At 50.7% G+C, this 26,101-nt stretch overlaps 1 protein-coding gene across 1 annotated transcript in view; it reads left to right on the forward strand.

The window, feature by feature from the left end:
* IPO9 (importin 9) overlaps window positions 1–26,101 on the forward strand; it is a 39,939-nt gene that overhangs the window by 1,184 nt on the left and 12,654 nt on the right. The window contains exons 2-14 of the mRNA XM_055418888.2: window positions 11,085–11,146; window positions 11,385–11,471; window positions 12,191–12,392; window positions 14,859–14,947; window positions 15,569–15,655; window positions 16,119–16,238; window positions 16,348–16,448; window positions 16,630–16,688; window positions 17,441–17,592; window positions 18,245–18,343; window positions 19,515–19,621; window positions 19,968–20,107; window positions 22,334–22,493. Coding sequence (XP_055274863.1) covers window positions 11,085–11,146; window positions 11,385–11,471; window positions 12,191–12,392; window positions 14,859–14,947; window positions 15,569–15,655; window positions 16,119–16,238; window positions 16,348–16,448; window positions 16,630–16,688; window positions 17,441–17,592; window positions 18,245–18,343; window positions 19,515–19,621; window positions 19,968–20,107; window positions 22,334–22,493 — 1,465 coding nt within the window. The remainder of the gene's footprint in view (window positions 1–11,084; window positions 11,147–11,384; window positions 11,472–12,190; window positions 12,393–14,858; window positions 14,948–15,568; window positions 15,656–16,118; window positions 16,239–16,347; window positions 16,449–16,629; window positions 16,689–17,440; window positions 17,593–18,244; window positions 18,344–19,514; window positions 19,622–19,967; window positions 20,108–22,333; window positions 22,494–26,101) is intronic.

A 26,101-nucleotide genomic window follows, 5' to 3' on the forward strand; every position in this document is an offset into this window, starting at 1 on the left:
TGGTGCCCGGTGCCCCTCGGGAAGGCGAGCCTGGCTCCTGTTAGAGCTGTCCGGCAGCAGCTGGGCTCTGGTCCCTCCGCCACGGCCAGCACCACGGTCCCATCTCGGCAGAGTCAGTCATCATCTTGAGATCTTCTTGCAGTTCTACTCTGTTACTTCATCTTTTTGGATCTCAAGATGAAAAACAGAAGGGCAGAATTTTTGCATTTGATCTCTGCCCCTGATGGGGATAGATTGACACACACCCCGCATAACTTACTGGGAACATGCTTGGAGGTGTGAAGAGACTTCGTGCAGCTGCCTGCAGCTGGCGGCCCAATAGGAAGGCAGAGACGCAGGTGTGGGATGTAGTGTGCCGGGCTGTATTGAGTCTGTGGAGTTGAATGAGGTACTTTGGCCCCTTTGGAGGCTATTTAGGTGTTTGCATATTCTCATTCCTGTTAAGTAAAAGCTACAGAGAGCAAGCCCTTTCGGTGCCCTGTCTCTGAGGCGGAGGGCGGCGGCCCCTCCCTCAGATCCAGTGCCTTCTGCTCTCTTTTTCCTCTCCTGCTGGCGTCTGACACCTTGTGTTTGCGTGCAGAGTCTCTTCTGTCTCTTGTTCTCATTCTCACACATTTCCTTTCGGTGGTTACTTTCTTCTTTAATGAAAACAGAGCAGGTGGCTTCCCAGCCAGGCTTTAGCCAGCTGTCTGGCCTGGTGAAGCCGGCAGGGCCTTGCTCCCAGTGTTAGAACACCCTGCAGGCCAAGGCAAGCAGCTGTTCTTGCAAATGAATGAAATCTTTTCCACTTCTTTGGAGTTGCTTCCTGTCTTAGTTTTATACTAGTAGGAGAAACCTTGCTTTCTGGTTCTTTAGGAAATACACGCCCTTAAAACTTGGACGTTAATGGGAAATCTGGGAGTTGCTGTCTATTATTATTTGTGGTCTTTTGATCCTTTTTTGGTTCCATGAGGCCCAAGGTTGGATGACAACCAGACAAGTCTAGACCCCTTGAATAGCCACACTGTCTTTCAGTTCAGTTCAGTTGCTCAGTCATGTCCGACTCTTTGCAACCCCATGGACTGCAGCACGCCAGGCCTCCCTGTCCATCACCAACTCCCACAGTCCACCCAAACCCATGTCCATTGAGTCGGTGATGCCGTCCAACCATGTCATCCTCTGTCGTCCCCTTCTCCTCCTGCCCTCAATCTTTCCCACCATCAGGGTCTTTTCCAGTGAGTCAGCTCTTCGTATCAAGTGGCCAAAGGATTGGCGTTTCAGCTTCATCAGCAGTCCTTCCAATGAACACCCAGGACTGATCTCCTTTAGGATGGACTGGTTGGATCTCCTTGTTGTCCAGGGGACTCTCAAGAGTCTTCTCCAACACCACAGGTCAAAAGCATCAATTCTTCTGTGCTCAGCTTTCTTTATAGTCCAACTCTCACATCCGTACATGACCACTGGAAAAACCATAGCCTTAACTAGACGGACCTTTGTTAACAAAGTAATGTCTCTGCTTTTTAATATGCTGTCTAGGTTGGTCATAACTTTCCTTCCAAGGAGTAAGCATCTTTGAATTTCATGGCTGTAGTCACCATCTGCTGTGATTTTGGAGCCCAGAAAAATAAAGTCAACCACTGTTTCCACTGTTTCCCCATCTATTTCCCATGAAGTGATGGGACACTGTCTTTATGAGCCATTTATTATTGCCTCACATAGGAGGCTGGTCCCAGGTGATCCTTGAGATTAACTCGTCTGTTCCCTTTGACAAACAGATCTGTTACCTTCCTTGGCTGCCAAATGATGACCCTGAGTCTTGGAAATTAAGTGGAAGAATTTCTCATTTAATTTGGGGGGGAAGACACAGGTTAGTTGTAAAGTCCCTGTTAAGTAGACAGACGAGAAAGGTTGTCATGCTCTGAGCAGAGTCTGGTGTAGAAGAAATTTTAAGAAGCAGTTATCTTGGAAAATTGAGGTGCTGGAACCCAAGGTACATCTGGGTCATTCAGCCAGCAAGCAGGTATTTTCCAGGAAATAACTCATCGCTCACCAGTTCCCATATTTTCCAGTATGAGAGTCTGTTCTCTTAAGCCAAAGAAGTGTATGTGTATGATAGATCCACCTGACTCATGTAGTGGCTTAGCTTTGAAAGGATGAAGATGGGCTGTTCCCATCAGCCTGGAGTGCTGGAGTGATTTTCTTGAGTCCCTGAGCTTGCTGTTTTCCTCGGTCACTGGGAACCTGAGGGAACCCAGCAGGCCTTCATGACTCGTGCAGGCCTGTAAACAGGGCTGATGGGCAGAGGACATGGTGCCACCTTCTTCACAAGGCACTCTCAGCCTGCAGTGAGATGCTTGTCACTTCAGAGTTTGGAGGGTCCTGGGCTGCATGGTAAAATTCCAGCAGATGATTGGTACTCTTTGTTTCCTTAGGAAGGTGCGATTTTGTGTTTTATCAACAGTGTTTGTAGGAATTTAGTTCTGCCTCTGTAAAGTAGGGATTAGTCTTTTTGATCTGTTCAAGTGTTCTTCTAGTTCCGTTTTATTTAATAGGTGGAATCATATCATGCATCTTGTAAACATGGTAATTTAAAAGAAGGAAAGTTTGTGAACTATTGAGGGTCTCTTATATCAAAGTCTAATGTTCTCTACTCAGCTTTTTGAACTCTGTGTGTGTCTGCACTTTAAACAAGATCGTGACTGTTAAGAGTGTCAGCTCTTTATTTTTGGTGTATTTATGCTTGACCTATATCTCAGAACACAGTTGTTTCCTTCTTCTCTGTCTACTCTCCTCTGAGAGCAGCATCACCTGAGTAGTGGAATGTGTTGCTTTCATTCATGAGCTTTAATTCTGCAGGCCGGCATAATACAGACTTTCTTTCTTTTGATCTTACTTATTTTGCTGTGTCGGATCTCAGCTACAGCACTCAGGTTCTTCGTTTTGTCATTTGGGATCTCTTGTTGCGGTGCGCGTGCTTAGTTGTTCTGTGGCATGTGGAATCTTAGTTCGCTGACCAGGGATCGAACGCATGTCCCCTGCACTGCAGAGCAGATAGTACACTTGCTTATATGCCGTGAGAGCCTAGGTCATTTTCTTCTTTTCGTTATTTTTGTTGGTTAGAAACGAAGACATTTGGCCTTGACTTAGTTTTTTATGTCTCGCTCCCAGCAGATTGGTCACAGAAAACACATTTTTCCTTCCCTCCACCAGCGCTGTGTTGAGCTGGGAGGGTCTCCGTCTCCCGCTTTTCCTGGCATCTCGTGCTGCCCAGGTGTCTGTGTTAGTCCATCTCCGGAGCCTCAAGAGACGAGCCTGCGGGCTGAGGTCTGCTTCCGGGTCCTCATGGGCGCTTTTCTGGCTCTCTTGCAGTGTAGCGTAAGCACTGTCAGCTGCGAAGGGAGCCCCTCCAGGATCCGGATGCACTCCTGGGCTCGTGGCAGGCGCTGAGCCCAGCGGAAGGCGGCTGCGCTCGGAAAAAGGCCAGTGGTGGAGTTTTCTTTTTCCTTTCAGCTGTGGTTTTGTGAAAGTCCTGTGAGAAAGGGGGCTTCCCCAGAGACTCCCTACTTCCCGGACAGGCTGGTCCCCAGTTCTTGGAGCAGGAGCTTTCCTGACCGTCCAGCCTCACGTCTCCAGTTGGCCCGTGAGACCAGGAGCTTGCATTTCTCAGCTTGTCCTTTCTCCTCCGTGCTGAAGAGCTTCCCTTCTAAGCCACGGTGTGGAAGGATCCTGTTTTTGCCTAATGGGGTGAAGCGACAGAAAGGGGGGCGAGGAGAACCAGAGAGGGCAGCAGAGCCCCAGCGGCCGGAGCGCGATTTGGGGAGAGTGAGAGCTTTCTTCCAAAGGGGTCGGAGGGCGCCGAGTGGGGTCGGGTCAAAGGTTGATCCAGCCCCCTTGGAGTTGGTGCGAACCCAGGGTCACAGGCGGGAAAGGGAACCAGAGAAATGAGAGTCCTTAAGGAGAATGGCTTTAGAAAGCTGACTTCATATAGCCCACTTGAGAATGTCCCTCTTTGGCTTAACTTCATAGATTGAATCTTAATCTGTATTTCTGGGGGGCCCAAGTCCTTCTGATCGAGGCCCAAATGGGGAAAAAAAAAAATCTGTATTTGTCCTTTTCAAGCAAGACGAAGAAAGAGAGCTATGCCTGTCTGTGTCCCTTGTATTTTCCCTGGCTTAATCATCCCAAAGTAAGTTATTCAGGTGTTCTCATGCTTTCTGAAGAAATTACGTTAATTTCCGCAAAACTGAATATCCCCCAACACACACTAAAATAAAAATATTTTTTTCTTTATGGATATACTTAGTTATATTGTATCAAAAACTACTATATGATCTCTGTTAAGTGAATATCTGAAAGTAGGATTTTTTCCTACTTCACAGAAGTCATCAGTGGATAAGGCAATGGTATTGATAGGATTTAAAGTAAGTCAGAGAGCTTGAGGGTTTTTCCTGGCGTTTCATCCTGTGTGTTCCTTTTATAGTCAGTTCACCGTCTGCATAGCACCACTGTCCTTGTCACACGATTTTCTAAGTCAATTAAAATTAACTGAAAATAAAATTAAATCATATAGTATGAAACTCTTCTATTGTGACAGATAGCCTATGTTTCTAATGGGTGTATACTCTAGAGTAAATTAGGTTAAATAAAATTGCTATCTTCCCTCTTATATCCCCCTCTAAGCTAATGCATATGAGCTCTTTGTCTTTGAATTTTGGGGGTTTCCAAACCAAAGTTGATCATGTCACTGTCTTTGAAACTCTGGGAGCCTGTGGTGAAGAAAATCTATTCTATTTATCCATTCTGTTTTAAAGATTTGTCCTTAGGTGATACTCTTTGAAGATTTTTATTTCCATTTAAGCTTTTGAGCAGAGAGTCATATTTTTGAACTCTCAAGCCTCTTCTTTCTTCTGTGGAGGAAGTAAACTTTCAGACAAAATCCGCTGTGGAGCTGGGCTGTGGGTGCAGACCCCCTGGCTGACGCAGGTTTCTGGGCCCCGCGCGGATCTGCGTCTTCTCACGGCCTCTTCCTCTCGCCATCTTTGTCGCAGTCCCAGTGGTGCATGAAGCACAGTGACTGGTGGGAACTGGGGGGGGACCTGTGGCCATGATGAGTTTAAAGGTTACGTTTGCGTGCGGAGCTCCCAGTTACTGTGACCCTCACCAGACTCCTGCTTCCTCATGGCCTTGGATGGAAAGCGTGTGTTCACACAAAGCTCTCTTTAAAAAGAATGGGCTTGGCAGTTCTTGGGTTGATGAGAAAGGACGCCTGTGTAGAGTTCTCCTGGTCTCCTGCAGCGATGACTCTTCTGACCGGTGCAGGGTGGGCTGGTGGGCGAGGCCTGGCTCCTTCCTTTTGTGAGCCTCGGCGTGAGCGCACCACCGCTGTCTGTGCTCGCGTTGGGAGGTGATTACTCAGATCGGCTGAAGCTCTGCAGGCTCCACTCAGGTGTCACGCTTTTCTCAAAAGTGCCCCGTTCATACCTCAGCATCTCTTCCTCACGCGTGTGGTTAAAGGTTTGTCTTGGCCTCATTTGAACCCGTAGTGGTGATCCTTCTGGCAGGAGCATTAATACCCGTATCAGAGTGGTCTGTGCAAAACTTGCTGAAACGATGCCTTAAAAGGAAATAGTGTGTGTCCTAGGTAATTTATGAGTGTGTTGTAGACTAGACGTTCTGAAGGACCTCATGTAGGCTCACCAGAATCGGCTGACAGGGTTCAGGGAGAGAATCCGAAGCTTCTCAGCCGACTTGGAGCTGTCGAGTTAGCACCCGTCGTCACACTGAGGATCTGAGCTCAGAGGGCGTGTGGGGGCCCTGACAGGCGCTCTTTCCCCTCTCCCTCTTCTGTGGGTGTCAACCCGTGCACTTCAGGGGCTTTTCTCCCACTCAGCTTGAGCTTTGGTCAGTATCCAAGCAGTCTGACTCATCTATGTTAGTGTATTGGGAAAGTTGACTCTCATATCTTTGGGTTGTAGGGACCTATTGTTTATTCTATTAAAAATGGGTTTTATAAAACTTAACAGAGACTGAACTAGCCAGATTAATCCTAAGAATTAGAATGGACTTCAGTATCTTTAGAGGTAGTTCTGCAGATTTGAACTGTTTGCTTGTGATTTAATAACGTACTAACTGCTGTAGAAAGAATATGGCGACTTTTTTAGTCTTGCAGAACCTCTCCTTTCCTGAGTGAGACTTAAGTGCCATAGGATTATATCAGTAATTGTAGCTTAAAATAAGGATGTAATAAGAAAGTAAGAATCCAGTAAGGTAGCATAAATTAAAGATACAAAAAATGTTGAAATACAGACTCAGTAGCCTTCATATACACAAACAGTAGGAGGCTAGAGGGTGTGGTAGTGGCTTTTTTTTTAAGGCCTTTACAATAGCGACAAAAAGATTAAATTCTCAGGAGTGAAATGAACAGGAGCTGTGCGGAAACCTACTGGGGCAACGTTAACCATCCCAAAAGGGTTAAAAGCAGGCATGGATGAATGGGATGGTGAGCTGTCCTTGGATAGGACAGTGCTGCATTCTAGACGAGTGAGATGGGTTGATTCTGAAGGTCACTGAAAAGTAAGCTCGGAAGGAATAGCTCCCAAAACACCCAGAGCTGCAAACGGAACAGGAGTTAGTTCTAGCAGACACTGAAACCTTACCTAAAGCCTCTGTAATTGAAACAAACAGCACGCCACTAGCACACAAACAGACAAATAGAACTGCGGAGTAAAACAGAAAGTCTAGAAATAGACACAACAGTCTATTTAGAAGTTAAGAGTTGATAAAGGTGGCATCTCAAAACATCGAGGTAGGGACAGACCTTCAGTAAAGGTGCTGGAACAGCTGTGTGGGGAGCCACTTGGGATTAGATCCATTCTCACACCATACAAAAAATAAGCGGCAAAGGGATTCAGAATCTGAATGTTTAATAAAGAAACCATAGAAATTGTAGAAGGAAGTATGGGGCGAATATTTCTTTGTCTTTGGCGTAAAGAAAGGCTTTCTAACTATGTCTCAAAATCCAAAGGCAGCAGAAGAGTGATAAACGTGACTACCTTAAAATTTTAATTTGAGAAAAGTTAGGACCAGCAAGACTAAGGTACAGCTGTGCCTAGCGTATTCAAACTGGAGAAAACCGAGAGAAACAGACGATCTTAAAAGGAGTCAGAGGAAAACAGTACCTCATTTGTGGAGGAACAAGAGTTAACAGTTACATTGGACTGCTGTTCAGAAGCCATACAAGCAGGAGAGGAGTGGAGTGAAATATTTAATGTGATCACAGAAAATATATTACCTACTTAGAATTCTGTATCCACTAAGTTAACCTTTAAAGCTGAAGAATTAAGACTTTCTCAGACAAGGAGACTTTTCTGGTGGTCCATTGGTTAATACTCTGCGCTCCCAATACAGGGAGGCCTATGTTCAATCCCTGGTTGGGGGACTGAGATCCCACATACCCCCTGTTCTTGAGCCATTCTGAGTTACTTTTTGTATGTGGTGTGAGGTGAGGGTCAGTTTAACGCCTCCACACATGGATGTCCAGTTGTCCTGGCACCCGTTGTTGAACAGACTGCTCTTTCCACAGTGAGCGATCTGCTCTGTGGATCTGTATTACTGTCTCTGTGCCAGTACCACACTGTGTCGATTGCTGTCGATTTGTAGTTAAGTTTTGAAATTGGAAAGTGTGAGTCCTCCAGTTCAGGTCTTCTTTTTCAAGATTTGTTTTGACTATTTGGGATCCCTTGAGATTCCATATGAAATTTAGGATGGGTTTTTCTATCTCTCAAGGACAGTCATTGGAATTTTGACAGGGATCGCATTGAAGGATCTAAATTTTAATTTGGGAGTGAGAGTGGCAGCCTCCCCATATGCTTATATGTGTGTGAAGGGTCTCTGTGGCTGCACGGCCTTCCTGGTTGTAGTGCACGCAGCCTCCCCGTATGTGTGTGTGCTGGGTCTCCGTGTGTGTGCTGGGTCTCCTTGTGTGTGTGCGTGCACGTGTGTGTGCTGGGTCTCCGTGTGTGTGTGTGTGCGCGTGTGTGTGCTGGGTCTCCGTGTGTGTGTGCTGGGTCTCCATGCGTGTGTGCACGTGTGTGTGCTGGGTCTCTGTGTGTGTGTGCACGTGTGTGTGCTGGGTCTCTGTGTGTGTGTGCACGTGTGTGTGCTGGCTCTCCGTGTGTGTGCTGGTTCTCCGTGTGTGTGCACGTGTGTGTGCTGGGTCTCCATGCGTGTGTGCACGTGTGTGTGCTGGCTCTCCGTGTGTGTGCTGGGTCTCCGTGTGTGTGTGCACGTGTGTGTGCTGGGTCTCCGTGTGTGTGTGTGTGTGCTGGGTCTCTGTGTGTGTGTGCACGTGTGTGTGCTGGCTCTCCGTGTGTGTGCTGGTTCTCCGTGTGTGTGCACGTGTGTGTGCTGGGTCTCCGTGTGTGTGTGTGTGTGCTGGGTCTCTGTGTGTGTGTGCACGTGTGTGTGCTGGCTCTCCGTGTGTGTGCTGGTTCTCCGTGTGTGTGCACGTGTGTGTGCTGGGTCTCCATGCGTGTGTGCACGTGTGTGTGCTGGCTCTCCGTGTGTGTGCTGGTTCTCCGTGTGTGTGCACGTGTGTGTGCTGGGTCTCCGTGTGTGTGTGTGTGTGCTGGGTCTCTGTGTGTGTGTGCACGTGTGTGTGCTGGCTCTGCGTGTGTGTGCTGGGTCTCCGTGTGTGTGTGCACGTGTGTGTGCTGGGTCTCCGTGTGTGTGCACGTGTGTGTGCTGGGTCTCCGTGTGTGTGTGTGTGTGCTGGGTCTCTGTGTGTGTGTGCACGTGTGTGTGCTGGTTCTCCGTGTGTGTGCACGTGTGTGTGCTGGGTCTCCGTGTGTGTGTGTGTGTGCTGGGTCTCTGTGTGTGTGTGCACGTGTGTGTGCTGGTTCTCCGTGTGTGTGCACGTGTGTGTGCTGGGTCTCCGTGTGTGTGTGCACGTGTGTGTGCTGGGTCTCCGTGTGTGTGCACGTGTGTGTGCTGGGTCTCCGTGTGTGTGTGTGTGTGCTGGGTCTCTGTGTGTGTGTGCACGTGTGTGTGCTGGCTCTCCGTGTGTGTGCTGGGTCTCCGTGTGTGTGTGCACGTGTGTGTGCTGGGTCTCCGTGTGTGTGTGTGTGTGCTGGGTCTCTGTGTGTGTGTGCACGTGTGTGTGCTGGCTCTCCGTGTGTGTGCTGGTTCTCCGTGTGTGTGCACGTGTGTGTGCTGGGTCTCCGTGTGTGTGTGTGTGTGCTGGGTCTCTGTGTGTGTGTGCACGTGTGTGTGCTGGCTCTCCGTGTGTGTGCTGGTTCTCCGTGTGTGTGCACGTGTGTGTGCTGGGTCTCCGTGTGTGTGTGCACGTGTGTGTGCTGGGTCTCCGTGTGTGTGCTGGTTCTCCGTGTGTGTGCACGTGTGTGTGCTGGGTCTCTGTGTGTGTGTGCACGTGTGTGTGCTGGCTCTCCGTGTGTGTGCTGGTTCTCCGTGTGTGTGCACGTGTGTGTGCTGGCTCTCCGTGTGTGTGCTGGTTCTCCGTGTGTGTGCACGTGTGTGTGCTGGCTCTCCGTGTGTGTGTGTGTGCTGGGTCTCTGTGTGTGTGTGCACGTGTGTGTGCTGGCTCTCCGTGTGTGTGCTGGTTCTCCGTGTGTGTGCACGTGTGTGTGCTGGCTCTCCGTGTGTGTGTGTGTGCTGGGTCTCTGTGTGTGTGTGCACGTGTGTGTGCTGGCTCTCCGTGTGTGTGCTGGTTCTCCGTGTGTGTGCACGTGTGTGTGCTGGTTCTCCGTGTGTGTGCACGTGTGTGTGCTGGTTCTCCGTGTGTGTGCACGTGTGTGTGCTGGCTCTCCGTGTGTGTGCTGGGTCTCCGTGTGTGTGCTGGGTCTCTGTGTGTGTGTGCACGTGTGTGTGCTGGCTCTCCGTGTGTGTGCTGGCTCTCCGTGTGTGTGCACGTGTGTGTGCTGGTTCTCCGTGTGTGTGCACGTGTGTGTGCTGGCTCTCCGTGTGTGTGCTGGGTCTCCGTGTGTGTGCACGTGTGTGTGCTGGTTCTCCGTGTGTGTGCACGTGTGTGTGCTGGTTCTCCGTGTGTGTGCACGTGTGTGTGCTGGGTCTCCATGCGTGTGTGCACGTGTGTGTGCTGGGTCTCCGTGTGTGTGCTGGGTCTCCGTGTGTGTGTGCACGTGTGTGTGCTGGCTCTCCGTGTGTGTGCTGGTTCTCCGTGTGTGTGCACGTGTGTGTGCTGGGTCTCCGTGTGTGTGCACGTGTGTGTGCTGGGTCTCCATGCGTGTGTGCACGTGTGTGTGCTGGCTCTCCGTGTGTGTGCTGGGTCTCCGTGTGTGTGTGCACGTGTGTGTGCTGGCTCTCCGTGTGTGTGCTGGGTCTCCGTGTGTGTGCACGTGTGTGTGCTGGTTCTCCGTGTGTGTGCACGTGTGTGTGCTGGCTCTCCGTGTGTGTGCACGTGTGTGTGCTGGGTCTCCGTGGCCGCGCGGCTTTCCTGTTTGTGGTGCTCAAGCTTCTCATTGCGGTGGTGTCTCTCGTTGGGGAGCATGGACTTCACTGCCCTGTAGCACGTGGGGTCTTCTAGACCAGAGATCGAGACCATGTCTCCTGTGCGGAAAGGAGGGTTCTTAACCACAGTACCACCAAGGAAGCCCCCAGTATGCATTTTGAAATTACAACTTGCATTGCTTATTAAAAACTGTTGGCTTGTAACAGTTGTGTTTTTAGGACTAAGCCTGTTAAGACCATATTTTCTTAGACTTAATCCTCTCTTACCTGATGGCATAGATCTGGGCAACTCCTGAAGTTTCAGCTTTTAAGTTTTCTTTGGGGTTAGGTCGCACCAGTTTTCGATTAGACGCTGCATTTATCGCCACCTTGAAGGGCAAGGCGGCATTCAGGGACGGGGGATGTGAGAGGTGCTGGGACTGTCTGCGGCGGGTGGCCCCACGCTGCGGGCCCCCTGTTTGTCTTTCTTAGTGGAGTTAGTCTGAGCGCTCACCAGGACCTCTGGAGGCCCCGAATCAGACTCTTCTCTGCTACCTTTCTTGTTGGCATCAGGGTTAGAGCTCAGTAAACCGCCATGGCCTTCCTGGGTGCTCTTACACTCGCAGTGGAATTTTCTCTTCCAGAATTCGGTGTCCACCTGGCAGAGTTGACTGTCGATCCCCAGGGGGCACTGGCGATCCGTCAGGTGAGTCAACACTGACTGGCCCCGTTTATAAGCACGTTCTCTCCCTTAGTGGTAAAACTTCCTTGTGGGAAAGCGAAAGGGCAAGGCCAATTTATAAATAACTTGGAGTTTCCACCAGATTTGGACGGGCTTCAGATGGGTGTGTCGGGCCCTGTGTGTGGATGTGTAGATGGGTGTGTCGGGCCCGGTGTGTGACAAAAGGCCCCCTGCGCTCCCACCTGGCTTGTTTTCTCCACAGCTGGCATCAGTCATCCTGAAGCAGTATGTGGAGACGCACTGGTGCGCCCAGTCGGAGAAGTTCAGGCCTCCTGAGACCACAGAAAGGGTGAGGAGACGCACGAGGTCTGTCTCGCTGTGGAGGTTTGAGGGGCCATTGTAGGGGCCTGGGGTGTCAGCATTCTCTGCCCAGGGAAGGCTGTCATGAGGCTGGTCAGAAGGGGATGGAGTGATTGGCGGCTGCCCTTCTGGGCAACATGCTGCAGATAAGAGAGCCCGAGTGCTATGCGGTCCTGGCTCACATTCCAGCCTGCCTTTTAGTAGCTACGAAATGTTCTAAAAGAATTTTAACTTCTGAGGTTCAGTTTCCTAAATATCTAAAATTCCAGCTTCAGAGAATTGTTTGCGAGTTGCAAACAATTCCTCCCCGGTCCGGTGCTGTGCAGCCGTCCTGGGGCCCCATGACGTTTCGAGGTCTGAGGTCCTTTGGAACTTGCCACAGTAGGAGTGTTCCGTGTCTGTGCCGTCTGGGACAGCTGCTCTCCACACGTGGTGCAGAGCGCTTCAGATGGGGCTCAGGCAGCTGACAAGCTCAATTTTTAATTTCATTTAGTTTTTATTACTTTAAATGACCACATGTACCTGGTGGTTCCTGTAGTGGACAGTGTGAGTTTGGAGACCGTGGGTGAATCTGGGTGAAGTATTTGTGGAGTTCTGCACAGGTGCGCAGTGTCCTGCCCACGTAGCTTTTCCAGCACATGAACTGGGTAGCGACCTGCCGCTCTCTCACACCCTGGTCTGATGCAGGTGGGCTTCTCTCCTCTCCAGGCAAAGATTGTCATCCGGGAACTGTTGCCCAACGGCCTGAGGGAGTCCATAAGCAAGGTGCGCTCCAGCGTGGCCTACGCGGTGTCGGCCATTGCACACTGGGACTGGCCCGAGGCCTGGCCGCAGCTCTTCAACCTCCTCATGGAGATGCTGGTGAGCGGAGACGTGAACGCCGTCCACGGCGCCATGCGGGTGCTGACAGGTACGGGCGCCACACCCTGGCCTTGGGCCTTGGACCCCAGGCCCCACCCCGTTCCTCCCGCTCTCACCTCCACGCTGCCCTCCCGCTCAGGGACCCTCCCCCTCAGGAGAGGGTCGCCCGTGGCGGTCCGGCATGCAGACTGCAATTCACAGTCTGGCTCTACCTTGACCCGACCTGCTCGTCTCTTGAACCTGAGTTTCCTGGTGTGTAAAGATCAGGTGATGGTACTGTCCACCTGGCAGGAGCTTCTGGTGGCTTTGGTGAGCTCGTCTCAGTGAGGTGTGTTTGCGGGAGATTGTAGCTGTTGTGATCATCATCATCATTACACAGTATTTTCTACATAGTTCAGTGCAAAGATAAGAAGAGTCAGGTTTTTATGGAGATGCGGAAAGAAGATAAGAGCAGTCACACGATACAGTCAGGACCTTCGTCGGCAGCTCAGGAGACATGCCGTCTTTGGTGTCTTTTCTTTCTGTTGTGAGCAGTTGAGAAAAATACTTGAGCTTTTAGTCCAGGGAGGTTTGGTGAGGCGCTATTTTAAGCGTGGGTGGTCTGTCGGTCCGTCAAAGACCTGCTCTTAAGCACCCCCCAACCCCCCCACAGCCAGAGTCCCCCAGCCTCTGCAGATCCTGCCCTGCCTCCGCTTGCCCGCTCTGCTTTGCTTTCAGGTTTTCATATCTTATCTTCTTCTCTGTGATCTGCCATCTCACCTGACATATATTCTTACCTAGTTAGGAACAGCGTTTCTACGGGTCTTGGTTTATTAAACTTGGCATCAGGGCCCAATTTTGCGAGTCCATCTAGTACTGAGTATGAGCAAGCTCCGGGAGGTGGTGAAGGACAGGGAAGCCTGGAGTGGTACAGTCCATGGGGTTGCAAAGAGCCGGACGTGAATGAGCGACTAAACAACACCAGCGGTCTAATACTGATGACTATACCAGTTCTGCGTCCAGAAGCAGCCCCTCCTCCCACACCCCCACCTGGTCACAGCAGCCAACTGGGTGCACTTGTGTTGGTCACCTGTGACGTGCTCGTGGCACGTGCAGCCACCCTGCTGAGAAAATCACGCGCTTTCTGCTCAGACTCTTGCTTCCCTGCTCGCGCCTCTGCTTCTCTGTGTGGCTTACCTTCCAGGTGACCTCTCGTACTCTTCTGTGCAGTGTGCTTTCTAGGATTCTTTATTCACAGCCTCGTGATGCCAAAATATCAATTAACAGGTCTGTTTTCTGTTAAGAAAAGGAAGCCTATTCCATCCCTGTCTGCCAATACAAAGTTCAACTTCTTCTTGTAAAACCTGGAGGAAAAGATAGTTGTCCATGTCCCCAGAGTTGTGTTGCTGCAGAGCCCTTGCTGTGTGTGACTAGGGGAGTCTGTTCAGTGAGATGACTTTGTACTCGGCCGCAGGGAAGGAGCTGGCAGGGCGTGCTCATATGCTGGAGGCAGCGGATGTGGGTGGAGAACGGCCACCTCCCACCAGGGAGCTGCTGCGTGAGGCTGGACCGCCCTCTGGGGGCCGCTCAGGCGCACGTGCAGGGTGCTGTGTGTGGCAGGAGACCAGGAGGAGAAGGGGCTCGTGGGGGCTGTTCAAGGCCCTGTTCCTGTCTACCTGGTTTAGCAAGGCTTCCCATTAAACTCACCATTCATCCACAAGAACCAAGGCCAATGGTGGGAAGGCAGTGCAGGCCCAGCTGTCATGGCTAAGGCCTCTGACACACAGGCCTCGGCCCCTTCTTCCATCTCAAAGCGCTTTGGAGACGCAGCTGCTGGCGTCCTGCACTTTCTCTGACTTGGTGAGTGACCTCAGAAAACTTATTTTGGACTTAACTATGTGAAGGGTGGTAAATTGAAGAATGAGTGTCGGAGGACAAAATGCAGTTGGTTAAACAGCAAACAAGTGAGCGGATGCAGGCTCAGGGCCTGCGTTTCACATTCGGTGATGCATTTCAGAGTTCAGCTTGCTGCCTCTGTGCCTTGTGAGGTTTTGGATGTGAAGGGAAAGTCTGGTTCCATGGCCAGACTGACGGGGTAGCGACCCCTTGCTCTTCCTCTGACCAGCAGCCTGACCTTGGTCAGTGGACGCCATCCCCGTGTGCAGGCTGGAGCGGAAGCCTGGTGTGTTCCAGGCTTTTATCACCTGCATCACGGTGGCTTCAGGGGGCAGGTGCTGAAGGCGGAACCAAGGCAAGGCGCCTCCAGGTGCACCGGGACGTCGACACAGGGCGCAGACTGGACTGAGCCCAGGTTCTCCTCCGGTGACCACAGGGTTCTCCTCCGTCTTGTGTATACTCCTTTACCTCTGCAGTGTTCCCCTTCCCTTCTAATAATAATTCACACTGCTTCCCTACCCCAGGGTAGGGCTCTTGGCCAGTGTCTTTCCCTGCATGCTCCCTAAAGCAGTCCAGCAGTTGTCACACGAATGTCTTTACAAAGCAGTGTTATTTTTACTGCCTGCTTTCTTCTCTGCAGAATTCACTCGAGAAGTCACCGACACACAGATGCCACTGGTTGCACCCGTCATCCTCCCAGAGATGTACAAGATCTTCACCATGGCCGAGGTAGGGTCTCGGATTGCTGAGAGTGGCCCTGGCTCTCGGGAGCCTGTTGTGTCTGCTGCTGATCCCAGGCCTGAAGACAAGAGTTGACGGAGGGCTGCGTCAGATGAGCCTCGGCCCCTTCCCTTGCGACTGGGAGGCCAGGCCTCTGGGGAGAACAGAGGGGCTGCTGGAGCTCCAAACTGCCACCGCAGGGCTGCCCAGGCCCCGGTGGGGCCACCCACCCACCTGCCCCCTCAGCCACGTTGTCGGGCACAGTCTCCTGCACTGCACACCACGGGCCGTACTGTGTGTGTTGGGTTGATGACTGCCCGCTGGGTGATGTCTCAGCCTCGCTGCTCCCCATATCTAGCCAGGGACTGTATTTTGAAAGCACTGCACTAATTGTGTTTGTTTTCCACGGTACCCAGCTTCATGTTTTCAGTCAGATTAGCCCACAGAGGCTTTTATACAAGGCTGATTCTAGTAACTTCTCACCTTGGATTAAATAGATCTGTCCCCTGGACGGGATGGTGGACATTTCCTGTCTCTCGGGGATCCGGTCCCACGTCAGGGTTGAGTGGTCACAGTTGAGTCACACGTGCATGCCCATAGCCTCACGGCCCTGCTGTGACTCGCTCCCAGGTGTATGGGATCCGAACCCGCTCCCGAGCCGTGGAGATCTTCACCACCTGTGCCCACATGATCTGCAACATGGAGGAGCTGGAGAAGGTGAGTGCACCTCTGTCTGGCCGCTGGCCTGCCCCGGACTCTTGTGGGATGTGTTGGGCAGACACCAGCAGTGCTTTTGATGCAGTGAGTGTCCTGGCTGGATTCCTCATCTGTATGTAGCTTGGTTTCCTTTCATTTGAGTCTTATTTTTCCTAGCACCTTTTCTTGCATCCTTTTCACACTAGCTGGCAACCAGGGCTTTATTGCTCTTTCATTGCCTCCTATGTGGGACCAGCCTAGCTAAGAAGTACCGTTCCCTGGGATCAGGAGTGGTTTGAAGAAGCTTCTGGTGAGGAGCCGCCAGTGTTGAATAAGGACATGGCAGACCCTGGGGACACCTCCAGTGACCTTGTGTCCACTCCCTTCTGAAGAGGGCCTGAGCCTGGCGGGTCTGGAGGTGCCGCGTGCCCGGATGCCGTGGGTTCAGGCTGAGTCCAGGACTGATCTTAATCTCCGCCTTCAGGGCGCAGCCAGAGTCCTGATCTTCCCTGTGGTGCAGCAGTTCACAGAGGCCTTCGTCCAGGCCCTGCAGGTCCCCGATGGCCCCACATCCGACAGCGGTTTCAAGATGGAGGTCCTGAAGGTACGTGTTTTCTGTTGGGGGGTGCTGGGCGTCTGCAGGGTGGTCTGACATCAGCGGTTTTTCTCCAATATCACATGTAACTCTCGGGTTTTTTCCTGTAACTTCTCAGGCAGTGACAGCCCTGGTGAAAAACTTCCCAAAGCACATGGTGTCCTCCATGCAGCAAATTCTGCCCATTGTCTGGAACACGCTCACTGAGAGCGCGGCTTTATATCCTTTCCGGGAGAGGGAGGGGCCTGCCGCCCGCATCGCTGGGATCTGGAGCCCTGGGTCTCAGTCCACGCGGTCCCGCTTTCCCAGCCTCTGCTCTCGTTGTTGGCGCGCGTCGCGTCCCCTTGTGGAGTGTGTGGGAAGCAGACTGCACGTTCCGTTTCTTTACTCTTCACCGTACCTATGTGAGGACAGAAGTCAACTACACGGAGGAAGTGGAGGACCCTGTGGACTCCGATGGTGTGTAGCATCGTGGTAGAGTGGTATACCTCGTAGTGCAGAAGGGAGCCGGGAAGAGCCAGGACAAAGGCAGGAAATTAGAGGCTTTGCTCTCTTGAGAATGTTTTCATTGCCTTTCCTGTCAGTGGGTTAGATGTGGGGAAATGAAAATTGAAAATCTGTAATCTGTTCCTCATCAGCATTTGCAGAAGGATTGGGGGCGGGAGGAGAAGGGGATGACAGAGAATGAGATGGCTGGATGGCATCACCAACTCGATGGACGTGAGTTTGAGTGAACTCCACGAGTTGGTGATGGGAGGCCTGGCGTGCTGTGATTCATGGGGTTGCAAAGAGTCGGACACGACTGAGCGACTGAACTGAACTGAAGTATGAAATCATGGAATTTCTCAGTGGAAAATATATTCAGTGTTTCAGATTCTTTTTTCTTTCTTTTGGCTGCACTGCGTGACTTTCGGGATCTTAATTCCCCAACCAGGGATTGAACCCAGGCCCTCAGCAGTGAAAGCCCCAAGTCCTAACCACTGGACCACCAGGGAATTCCCTGGTTCTTCTACTGGAAAAACCAAAGCTTGCTTAGTATGCTCAGCTCCCCTTCTTTGACCGCTCAGGCCCTCTCCCACCCCCTGGAGAGTCGTCGTCAGCAAGGGTTTTAACTGGCCCCTGGCTCACGGGGCTGATGTGGCTCCTTCCCCGCATCTGTGCTTCCTTCTGCCCTCTTGTCACTGAGAGCTTCTCTCATTCACCTCCTGTAGGTGAAGTCCTGGGCTTTGAAAACCTCGTCTTTAGCATTTTTGAGTTTGTCCACGCTCTCCTGGAAAACAGCAAATTCAAAAGCACTGTCAAGAAGGCCCTGCCTGAGTTGATTTACTACATCATCCTCTACATGCAGATCACTGAGGAGCAGGTAACTGTGTGGTGGAGTCAGTGAGCTGCGAGCATGTGCAGTGCACTTTGAGTGTGGGGTCTAGGTCAGGCATCTGTTTATTTCTAAAAACTGACACCTGAAGAGCAACATGACCGGAAGTTCTAGGAAAGCTGTGATTTCATTCACATCATTTTGCCAAGTCCCTGGGTGCTGGGGTTTATCAGCTTCTATGGTAGGTAGTTGGACTTGTAGAATGCTCCCCTTTGATACCTGTAGGACCCCCAACCAGGGGCGTGATAGCAAGAAGAGCCTGGCCTTTCTCTGTAGATAGTGAGACACAGCGTTCAGATCCTTAGCCTGGTCAGAGAGTCGTTAGACCAAAAAAGAACATTAAAAGTATGGTAATGCCTGTCCTGTGTCCTAGGAATTGTGATTTTCACACTAGATTCCCATCAGACTTCCTAGACTCAGCAAATTGACCTGTTGGGGTCACAGCCGACTGACAGTAGGAGGGGCCAGCAGTCAGCCACCTTCAGCAGTGGCCTTAGCTGCACAGCTTGATAAAGGGTTTGCTTCTCTGCATCAGAAAGAGTAGCATTCTGTTAAGATAAACACAGAAGGTTGGACTCTTCCTGCGTGTGTGGACCAGAAGAGGGAGCCTCACAGAGAGCTGGCCGCATCGTCCTTTCAGATCAAAGTGTGGACCGCCAACCCCCAGCAGTTTGTGGAAGACGAGGACGACGATACCTTCTCCTACACCGTCCGGATCGCAGCCCAGGACCTGCTGCTGGTGAGAGCGCTGCCCTGACGCCCCACTCCCTGGGGCCCTGACGGCAGCGGCTTCTCCTCTTCCTTCCAGACCTCCCTCGAGCCTTAGCTCAGCATTGGTCTTGGGCAGCTTTACCTTAGACTGCAGCGGGTAACAGAGTAGCTCAGATGGTAAAGAATCTGCCTGCAACCCCGCAGGGGGCCTGGGTTCAATCCCTTGGGCAGGAAGGTCCCCTGATAAAGGGATGGCAGCCCATTCCAGTCTTCTTGCCTGGAGAATTCCATGGACAGAGGTGCCTGGGGGGCCACAGTCCAGGGGGTCGCAAAGAGTTGGAGGTGACTGAGCGACTAACGCAGAGCATCTCAAGTGACGTCTGAGACGCCGGAATTCCAAAGTCCTTGGTCTGGTTCTGATTTACATGCCAGCATTGATGTAAGAATTGTGCGGGGCATGTTGTTCTTATGGGAGAGGGTGTTTGAATCGGAACTCTTCAGTTTAGTTCAGTCTTCAGCAAGGGTCTGTGTGTAGCACAGACTAGAGGCTGGCAGATTCGAAAAGCTTCAGTTGCTGCGAGGTGAGCGTCCCGGTGGCTGCCCGTCTCCTCTGGCTCTGACCGGAGCGCATAGCTGTCTGTAGCCTGAGATGAGGTCTGTGGAGAAGCTGCTGCCCTGTCTGGTGATACACTTATTCCTGCTTCATTGTTGGTGGGCAGTCCATTGTCCTTCTGTGTTTCTAAGGCACCTCAGGAAGGCCACGGCATGTCACTTAGTAGATTAGCCTTGCTTTTCCAAGTTGACCTCCCAGAGATAAATACCTGGTCCATTGCTGTCCACAGCTGTGTCTCTCATTGACCCCTGATGCTCTACAGAATGTAGCCGTGGGAAGCTGTCCATTCTGTAAGCTTTAGAGAGCTTAGCCTCTGCAGAGAGACAGGTGCTGCTTTAACTTAGAGACCTTCGTCCAGCTCGGGATTGCATTATGAATGTATCTGATCATGACATGAGTTTGAATGAACTCCGGGAGTTGGTGATGGACAGGGAGGCCTGGCGTGCTCTGATTCATGGGGTCGCGGAGAGTCGGACACGACTGAGCGACTGAACTGAACTGATCATGTTAGCCATGTGCACAGCAGTGCAGTTTATGGTTTTAATTTGCACAGAAATATTAGTTGGCACCTCTCCTCTCGCCCTAGGCTGTGGCCTCTGATTTCCAGAATGAGAGTGCGGCCGCCCTGGCTGCCGCGGCCGCCCGGCACTTACAGGAGGCTGAGCAGACCAAGAGCAGCGGTGCCGAGCACTGGTGAGAGGGGGCAGTGGGCAGCCTCGTGGGGACACCCTCTGGGCATCGGGTGAGGTCAGGCATCCTTGCTTTGAATCACCTGTTCTAAAGCAGTTTTTCCTTAAAATAGTTGGTTCAATGCTATTATTTTATCCCTTTTTAAAAAGCCTGGAAAGGAAGGACTTTTGCTTTGTTTTTAGTTAGAAAAACCTGTTACTGTTAAATTATACTGTTTTCAGGTATAGGCTTAGATTGGAAGAGCAGCTCAGTGCCCTTCAGGGTCAGGCTTGCTGAAGTGCCTTTCCCTCAAGTGCTTGTGTCTTTGGCGGTGGGTTTGTGTGACTCGGCCGTGGGGTCCCTTTGGCAGGTGGAAGGTCCATGAGGCCTGCATGCTGGCCCTCGGCTCGGTGAAGTCCATCATCACCGACAGCGTGAAGAGTGGCAGGATCCCCTTTGACATGCACGGCTTCCTGACCGGCGTTGTCCTTGCAGACCTCAACCTCTCAGGTGTGTTTCGGCACAGCAGGATTCTGGGGGTCTTCAGCTCTGCTGTTCAATTAGGTGAACCTTGGGGTGGAGTTCTTGCAGCCTGCAGTCCTTTGACTCTGCACTGCCCAGGGACCTTGACTCAGGTGTCAGCAGCTCTGAGTCTGGGGCGACCTCACTGCTCATCCTTGCTTGCCATTCTCCCACGGGTCCATGCCCACTGCCCAGGGCGGTGGTTGGCGTCTGAACAGGGTACAAGTGTGGCTGCTGTGCAGGGAGGACTATGGCAGGAGCTGTAAATGCAGAGCCCCCTGTGCCCTCAGGCAGTCTGTGTCAGGCTCACCCTCTCTGTTTGCTTCCCGTCGTTTTCTCAGACTATCTGTTCTCTCTAAAACTATTCTAACTAGATAATTAAAGTGTTCTGTTCTCACGTCCGTGTTCACTACTAGCCTTAGAAGTAATCACCTCTACTGCGTGGAGCCCATTCCTCACGGCACAGGGCTGTGGCTGCGGGACAGCGGCGTCTGTGTGACGGCAGCAGCGCCTCGTTCCCTCCTGAGAGCCAGACCCCAGCACTGTCTCTGCTTCCTCTCTGAGCCTTAAGTCGTGGGGCCCTCGCATTGCTCCTGCTCTGCCAGTCCACTGTCCTGTGTCCTCGTCCTGAGTTAGCCCTTTGGGTAGCTTAAGCCATTGGAGAATCTTCTCTGTCTCTAATGAGGTCGTTAGGTCATCTCTCATTGTGAGTCACAGGTCACAGAACTAAGCAGTTGAGCGTCGTGATCTCAGACCCACTGAGGACACTCCTTTTTGTCTGCAGTGACCACGCATCCAGTCTGTTGTGCTTGGTGAATGTTTTTCTCTCTTCTGCTGGAATGTACAGTATGTGCAAGTGGAAGCCCTGCCACACGTCCTTCCATCCCGTAGCGCCTGGCCCCTGATGCGCGCAGTGTGATTACACGTTGATGACAGTGCTGGGATTGCTCACACCCACCAGCATCGTTTTTCCAGAATTTGCCATAGCAAAGCTTTTCTATACAAGCCATTCTCAAACTTTTTGGTCTCGGGACCCCTTTACACCTTTAAAAATTATCAGTGACCCCAAGGACATTTTTTTGCCACATGTAACAGTATTTAACATACTAGAAATTAAAACCGAGAAGCTTTCACAACGTAAGAATTGCAGGCATACGTTCCACTGGCTGTCAGAGCCGTGGTGGCGTGTCATGTCACCTTTGGAAAACCACTGTGAACTCGACAGGGAGTGAGACCGGAACAGAAGAGCGTTGTCTCAGTTTTGCTGTGAAAATGGTTTTCACTGTTGTAACTTCCAAGACTTCCTGGACTGTATTTTGGGAATTGTTACTCTCCATAATGTGATTTATTATGTAACTCTCTGGCCCAGTTTGCTAGGTTCTGTTGAATAGGTCCTGTCAACTAATGTTTATTGTACAGGTAACAAGGTTAAGCCCTGTGACAGCTAAATAAGTGTAGTCTCTATTCTCAAGCATCTTAAAAGTAGGCCGGGCATAATAATCTTTATCCCAGTGGCTGGAATATCAATATATATATATATATTCGAATACATACATATATAGTCCATGTTAGAAAGCTGATGAAGTGAGATAAAGTGGCACAGAGACAGTTAGGATTACTTCAGCCCAAGAGATCGGTTAGATGATGCAAGGAAAGGTAGGTGTGTTGGCTTAAAAGCCAAGCACAGAAATGGCAGGATAAGATGATAGCTTCCTAGGGTGGGCTGCTTGCCTGAGTTTGGAGGCACAGAGGGGAATTGGAGGTGATGCCAGAGGTACTGATCCAAGGGGCTTTATTTGGTAAGCTGTGGAATTTATTGACATTTTAAATAAGAGAATGACAGAGATGTAATTTGTAATATTCCAGTAGTCGTTCAAGAGTAGGGAAAAGCTGGCCATGGAGATGCTTCCAGAGAGCTGGTTAGCAGTGCATGAGGAATGGCAAGAGCTGGGGTGGGGTCAGGGCTGGGATGTCTTTTTAGTCCAGGAATGTTCAGAATGTACCTTGGGAATCTGGGAAACTGCTTTAGGTTCTGTGCCGTAGGTCACACATTTGCTTCTGTCTTTTACGGTCCTGCTTTTCCTGTTCATTAGCTGTGTGTGTGTGAGGTAGCACCCAGCTGTTGCAGCACGCCAGGGCGTGGGGGTCGGGAGGAAGGGATGAGTAGCTGGACTGTGTCGTGTCCTGCCCCTGACTGCTCTCTCTCCTTCCCAGTGTCTCCTTTCCTCCTGGGCCGGGCCCTCTGGGCTGCCAGTCGCTTCACTGTTGCTATGTCCCCTGAACTGATCCAGCAGTTTCTTCAGGCAACAGTTAGTGGTCTTCATGAGACACAGCCCCCATCAGTTCGAATCTCCGCAGTGAGAGCCATCTGGGGGTGAGTACACCATCTTATAGCAAGCAGACCTGTCTTAAGAGAAAGTTGCTCAGGGTAGAAATCCCAGACAGCAGTTACCCAGTTCTCTGTGTTGCTTGGAAATTTCTGAGGAAGATCTCCTGCAGAATGAATGTTGGCAGGACAGGACATCTCTGAGTCCCAGATGTGTCCTGTTTTTACTCCTCTTTCCTTTTCAAATCAGTCCAGTTCTGGGGCCATCTGGACAGCTCCCTCCCCACAGAGCTGCTGAGCCTGGGCTCTGAGAGAGACCTGGCTTGCCTAGGGCTGCACAGTGGTAGAGCACAGCACAGAAGCAGGCTGAGAGCCCAGCCCGCCTGCTTGACTGATGGGCTCTGTGCTAGAAACCAAATTTGGGATAATGCGGCCTGGAAATTGTGTGTTTTCCCCAATTTTGCATTTTTCTCACAGCTCGCGGCTCAGGTAGTCCTTTATTTGTGCTCCTCCCCAGACCAGAGAGGCGATGGTGTTTGCAGGAGTGTTTTCAGGTCCAAACCTAAGAGCCTCAGTTGAGTCCTAAGAATTGCCTGAAACCCTAAAAACACCCGCCTGCACTGCCTCCTGACCTTCTGACGCAGATTGAGACGGTGGGCATTGTTGTGTGTCCTTAGAGGGCACTGGGGTGCGGGCTGTCAGAGGAGTCTGAACAAGGTGCCCTCGCTCTTATCCCTCCTGCACCCACAGTTTGGCATCTGTCCAAGTGCGGAGCCGCCTGAGGACAAGAGAGCAAGACAGGCTCACATCCTGAGTGCTGACTTACCAACCACAGTCCTGGCTATGGTCCCATTTGGCTTGGTTTTGTCATCATCACCGTACACCAAGCAGCCAGGGGGAATCTCACCCACCTGTGTATCAGGTTATAGGAGCACAGACTGTCCCAGCTCTGGATCGAGGAGTGGTCCAGGAACTCCTAGAGAACATTGACTGAGACGGCTGCCCACAGGTGAGGGAGCCTTTGTTGAAGTCCACAGTCCAATGGAGATGCTCCAGTACGGCACTGGGGCAAAAAATTCAAGACTGGACACTTGTAAGAGCCTGGTCACTAAAGCGTGAAGGAGCTGACTGCTACTTCTGACGCGAAGACAGCAGTGCAGGACATAAGGGAACCTGGAAAACCAAGAACACGTGACTGCAGCAAAGAACCACGGTATTTTTTCAGTGATCAACCCCAAAGACGTGGAGATCTGTGATTTATCTGATAATTCAGAATAGTCATTTTAAGCACTTCAGTTAACTGCTGCTGCTGCTGCTGCTAAGTCACTTCAGTCGTGTCCGACTCTGTGTGACCCCATAGACGGAAGCCCACCAGGTTCCCCCATCCCGGGGATTCTCCAGGCAAGAACACTGGAGTGGGTTGCCATTTCCTTCTCCACAGTTAACTGCAGGAAAGCACAAAAACACAACTTCATGAAATCAGGGAAAATGCACAAAATGAGAAATTCAACCGAGAGAGAAATCATAAAAAGCGAATGAATTCTGGAGCTGAAGGACGCAGAAGATGCCGTGAAAAGTGCCATGGAGAGCATCAGCAGCAGAGTGAGTCAGGTGGGAGCCCATGAAATAGAAGACGGGGCCTTTGAAGTTACGCAGTCAGAGGGCGGCAGAGAATAAAGGACGAAGACAGAGGAAGAAATGTGAACCCAGCGGCACCTTTAGGAGAAGTAGTAGGTACATAATTGGAGTCCCAGAAGAAAGGGAAGAAACCTTTTTAAAGAAATAACGCATGCTGCTGCTGCTAAGTCACTTCAGTCGTGTCCGCTTCTGTGCGACCCCATAGACGGCAGCCCACCAGGCTCCCCCATCCCTGGGATTCTCCAGACAAGAACACTGGAGTGGGTTGCCATTAACTTCCCAAATCTGAGGGGAGATTTGCACCTCCTAGCCATAAAGCTAATATACTTTACCCCAAAATTTCAGTCCAAGGTGATCTTTGAGACACAGTACAATAAAACTATCTAAAATCAAAGACAGAATTTTCAAAGCATCAAGAGGCAAAAACCTTTTTCTCATACAAGGAAGCTCCCGTAAGGCCAGCAACAGATTTCTCAGCAGAAAAACTGCAGGCCAAGAGACAGTGGAGTAATACATTCTAGGTGCTGAATAAAAAAGCTGCCAACCAAGAATACTTGACCTTGCAAAGCTGTCCTTCAGAAGTGAAGACTAGATGAAGGCTTTCCAAGACAAACAAAGCTGAAGGAGCTCCTCACCGCTAGACCTGCCTTACAAGAAACACTGAAAACTCTTCAAGCTGAAATGAAAAGATGCGTGTTACTAATGTGAGAATATGCAGTATGTTGCTCCAGGTAAGTATGTTATTGATTCAGAGTTCTCTAGTGCTGCGACATGACGGTGTTAGCCAGCTGACTCTAGTGTAAAGGGTAGAGATGGAAGCATCACAAACAAGCAGCGACGTGAACCTGGCCTCCCGCAGTGCAGGCAGACGCTGAGCACACAGAGTTAAAGAAGTTTAATTGTGGTATCAGAGACATTAATGGATGGGAGAAAAGGGATCGAGTTTCTTTATATCTGTAAAATGCTTTATGGTGACCGTAAAGCAAAAGTCTGTGATAGACGCACATAAAGAGAAAAGAAGGAAAGCATTTCTCTGTGGAAGATCATCCACAGAGGAAGACAGCCAGAGGGGCAGTGGGGACACAGGGGAGCCAGCAAACAATTAATAAAATGGCAGTTAGTCAACTGGGCTTACTTATCAGAAGTTATCTTAAATATAAATGGACTAAATTCTCCAGTTAAAAGTCAAATTAGCTGAATGGATTGGAAGAAAGAACTAATTGCGACTACAGGTCTTAAGACACACAGGCTCAAAGTAAAGGAATGGAAAAAAGATAGTCCATGTTAAGTGGAAACCAGAAGAAAGTGAGAATATCTGTACTTTTATCAGTAAGTGGACTTTAATTCAGAAGCGGGAACATGAAACAACCCATTATACGATAAGGGGGTTGATTCATCAGGAAGATAGAACAGTCACAGACGTTCGTGCATCTTCCCTCAGAGCACCTGAGTGTGCCCAGCGGATGTTAGCATCCAAGAGCAGAGACAGACGGCAGCACAGGAGCAGCAGATCCATACCCTCCCCTTCACAGTGGGCGTCCGTCCAAACAGTCAGTGATGGGACAGTGGACCCAAACTACAGTCTCAACCAGGTGGGCCCAGCAGACCTGCTGAGCAGTTCATCCAGCAGCAACTGAGCGTTCCTCCTTCCCAGGCATGCATGGGGTGTGCTCCAGGACAGGCCGTGACGCCAGTGTTGGTAAATAAATCGAAGGTGAAAATCATATCGAGTGTCTTTTCCAGTCACATGTGGAGGAAACGTTTGAAACTAGTTACAGTAGGAAAACTAGAAAAATCACAGATACGTGGAAATCAAACAGTACTTTTCTGAACAGCCCGTGGGTCAAAGGAAAAATTAAAAGAGAAATCTAAACATGTCTTGAAACACATGAAAATGGAAATACAATGTACCAAAACTTACAGGATACAGAAAAAGGAGTTCTAACAAAGGAAGTTAATAAATGAAAACACTTAAAGCAAAAAAAGAAATAACAACCTCAAATGACCTCACTTTCTTC

Source organism: Moschus berezovskii, chromosome 17, assembly GCF_049115385.1.
Source record: "Moschus berezovskii isolate FMDL1 chromosome 17, NW_MosBer_1.0, whole genome shotgun sequence".
Lineage (NCBI taxonomy): Eukaryota > Metazoa > Chordata > Mammalia > Artiodactyla > Moschidae > Moschus > Moschus berezovskii.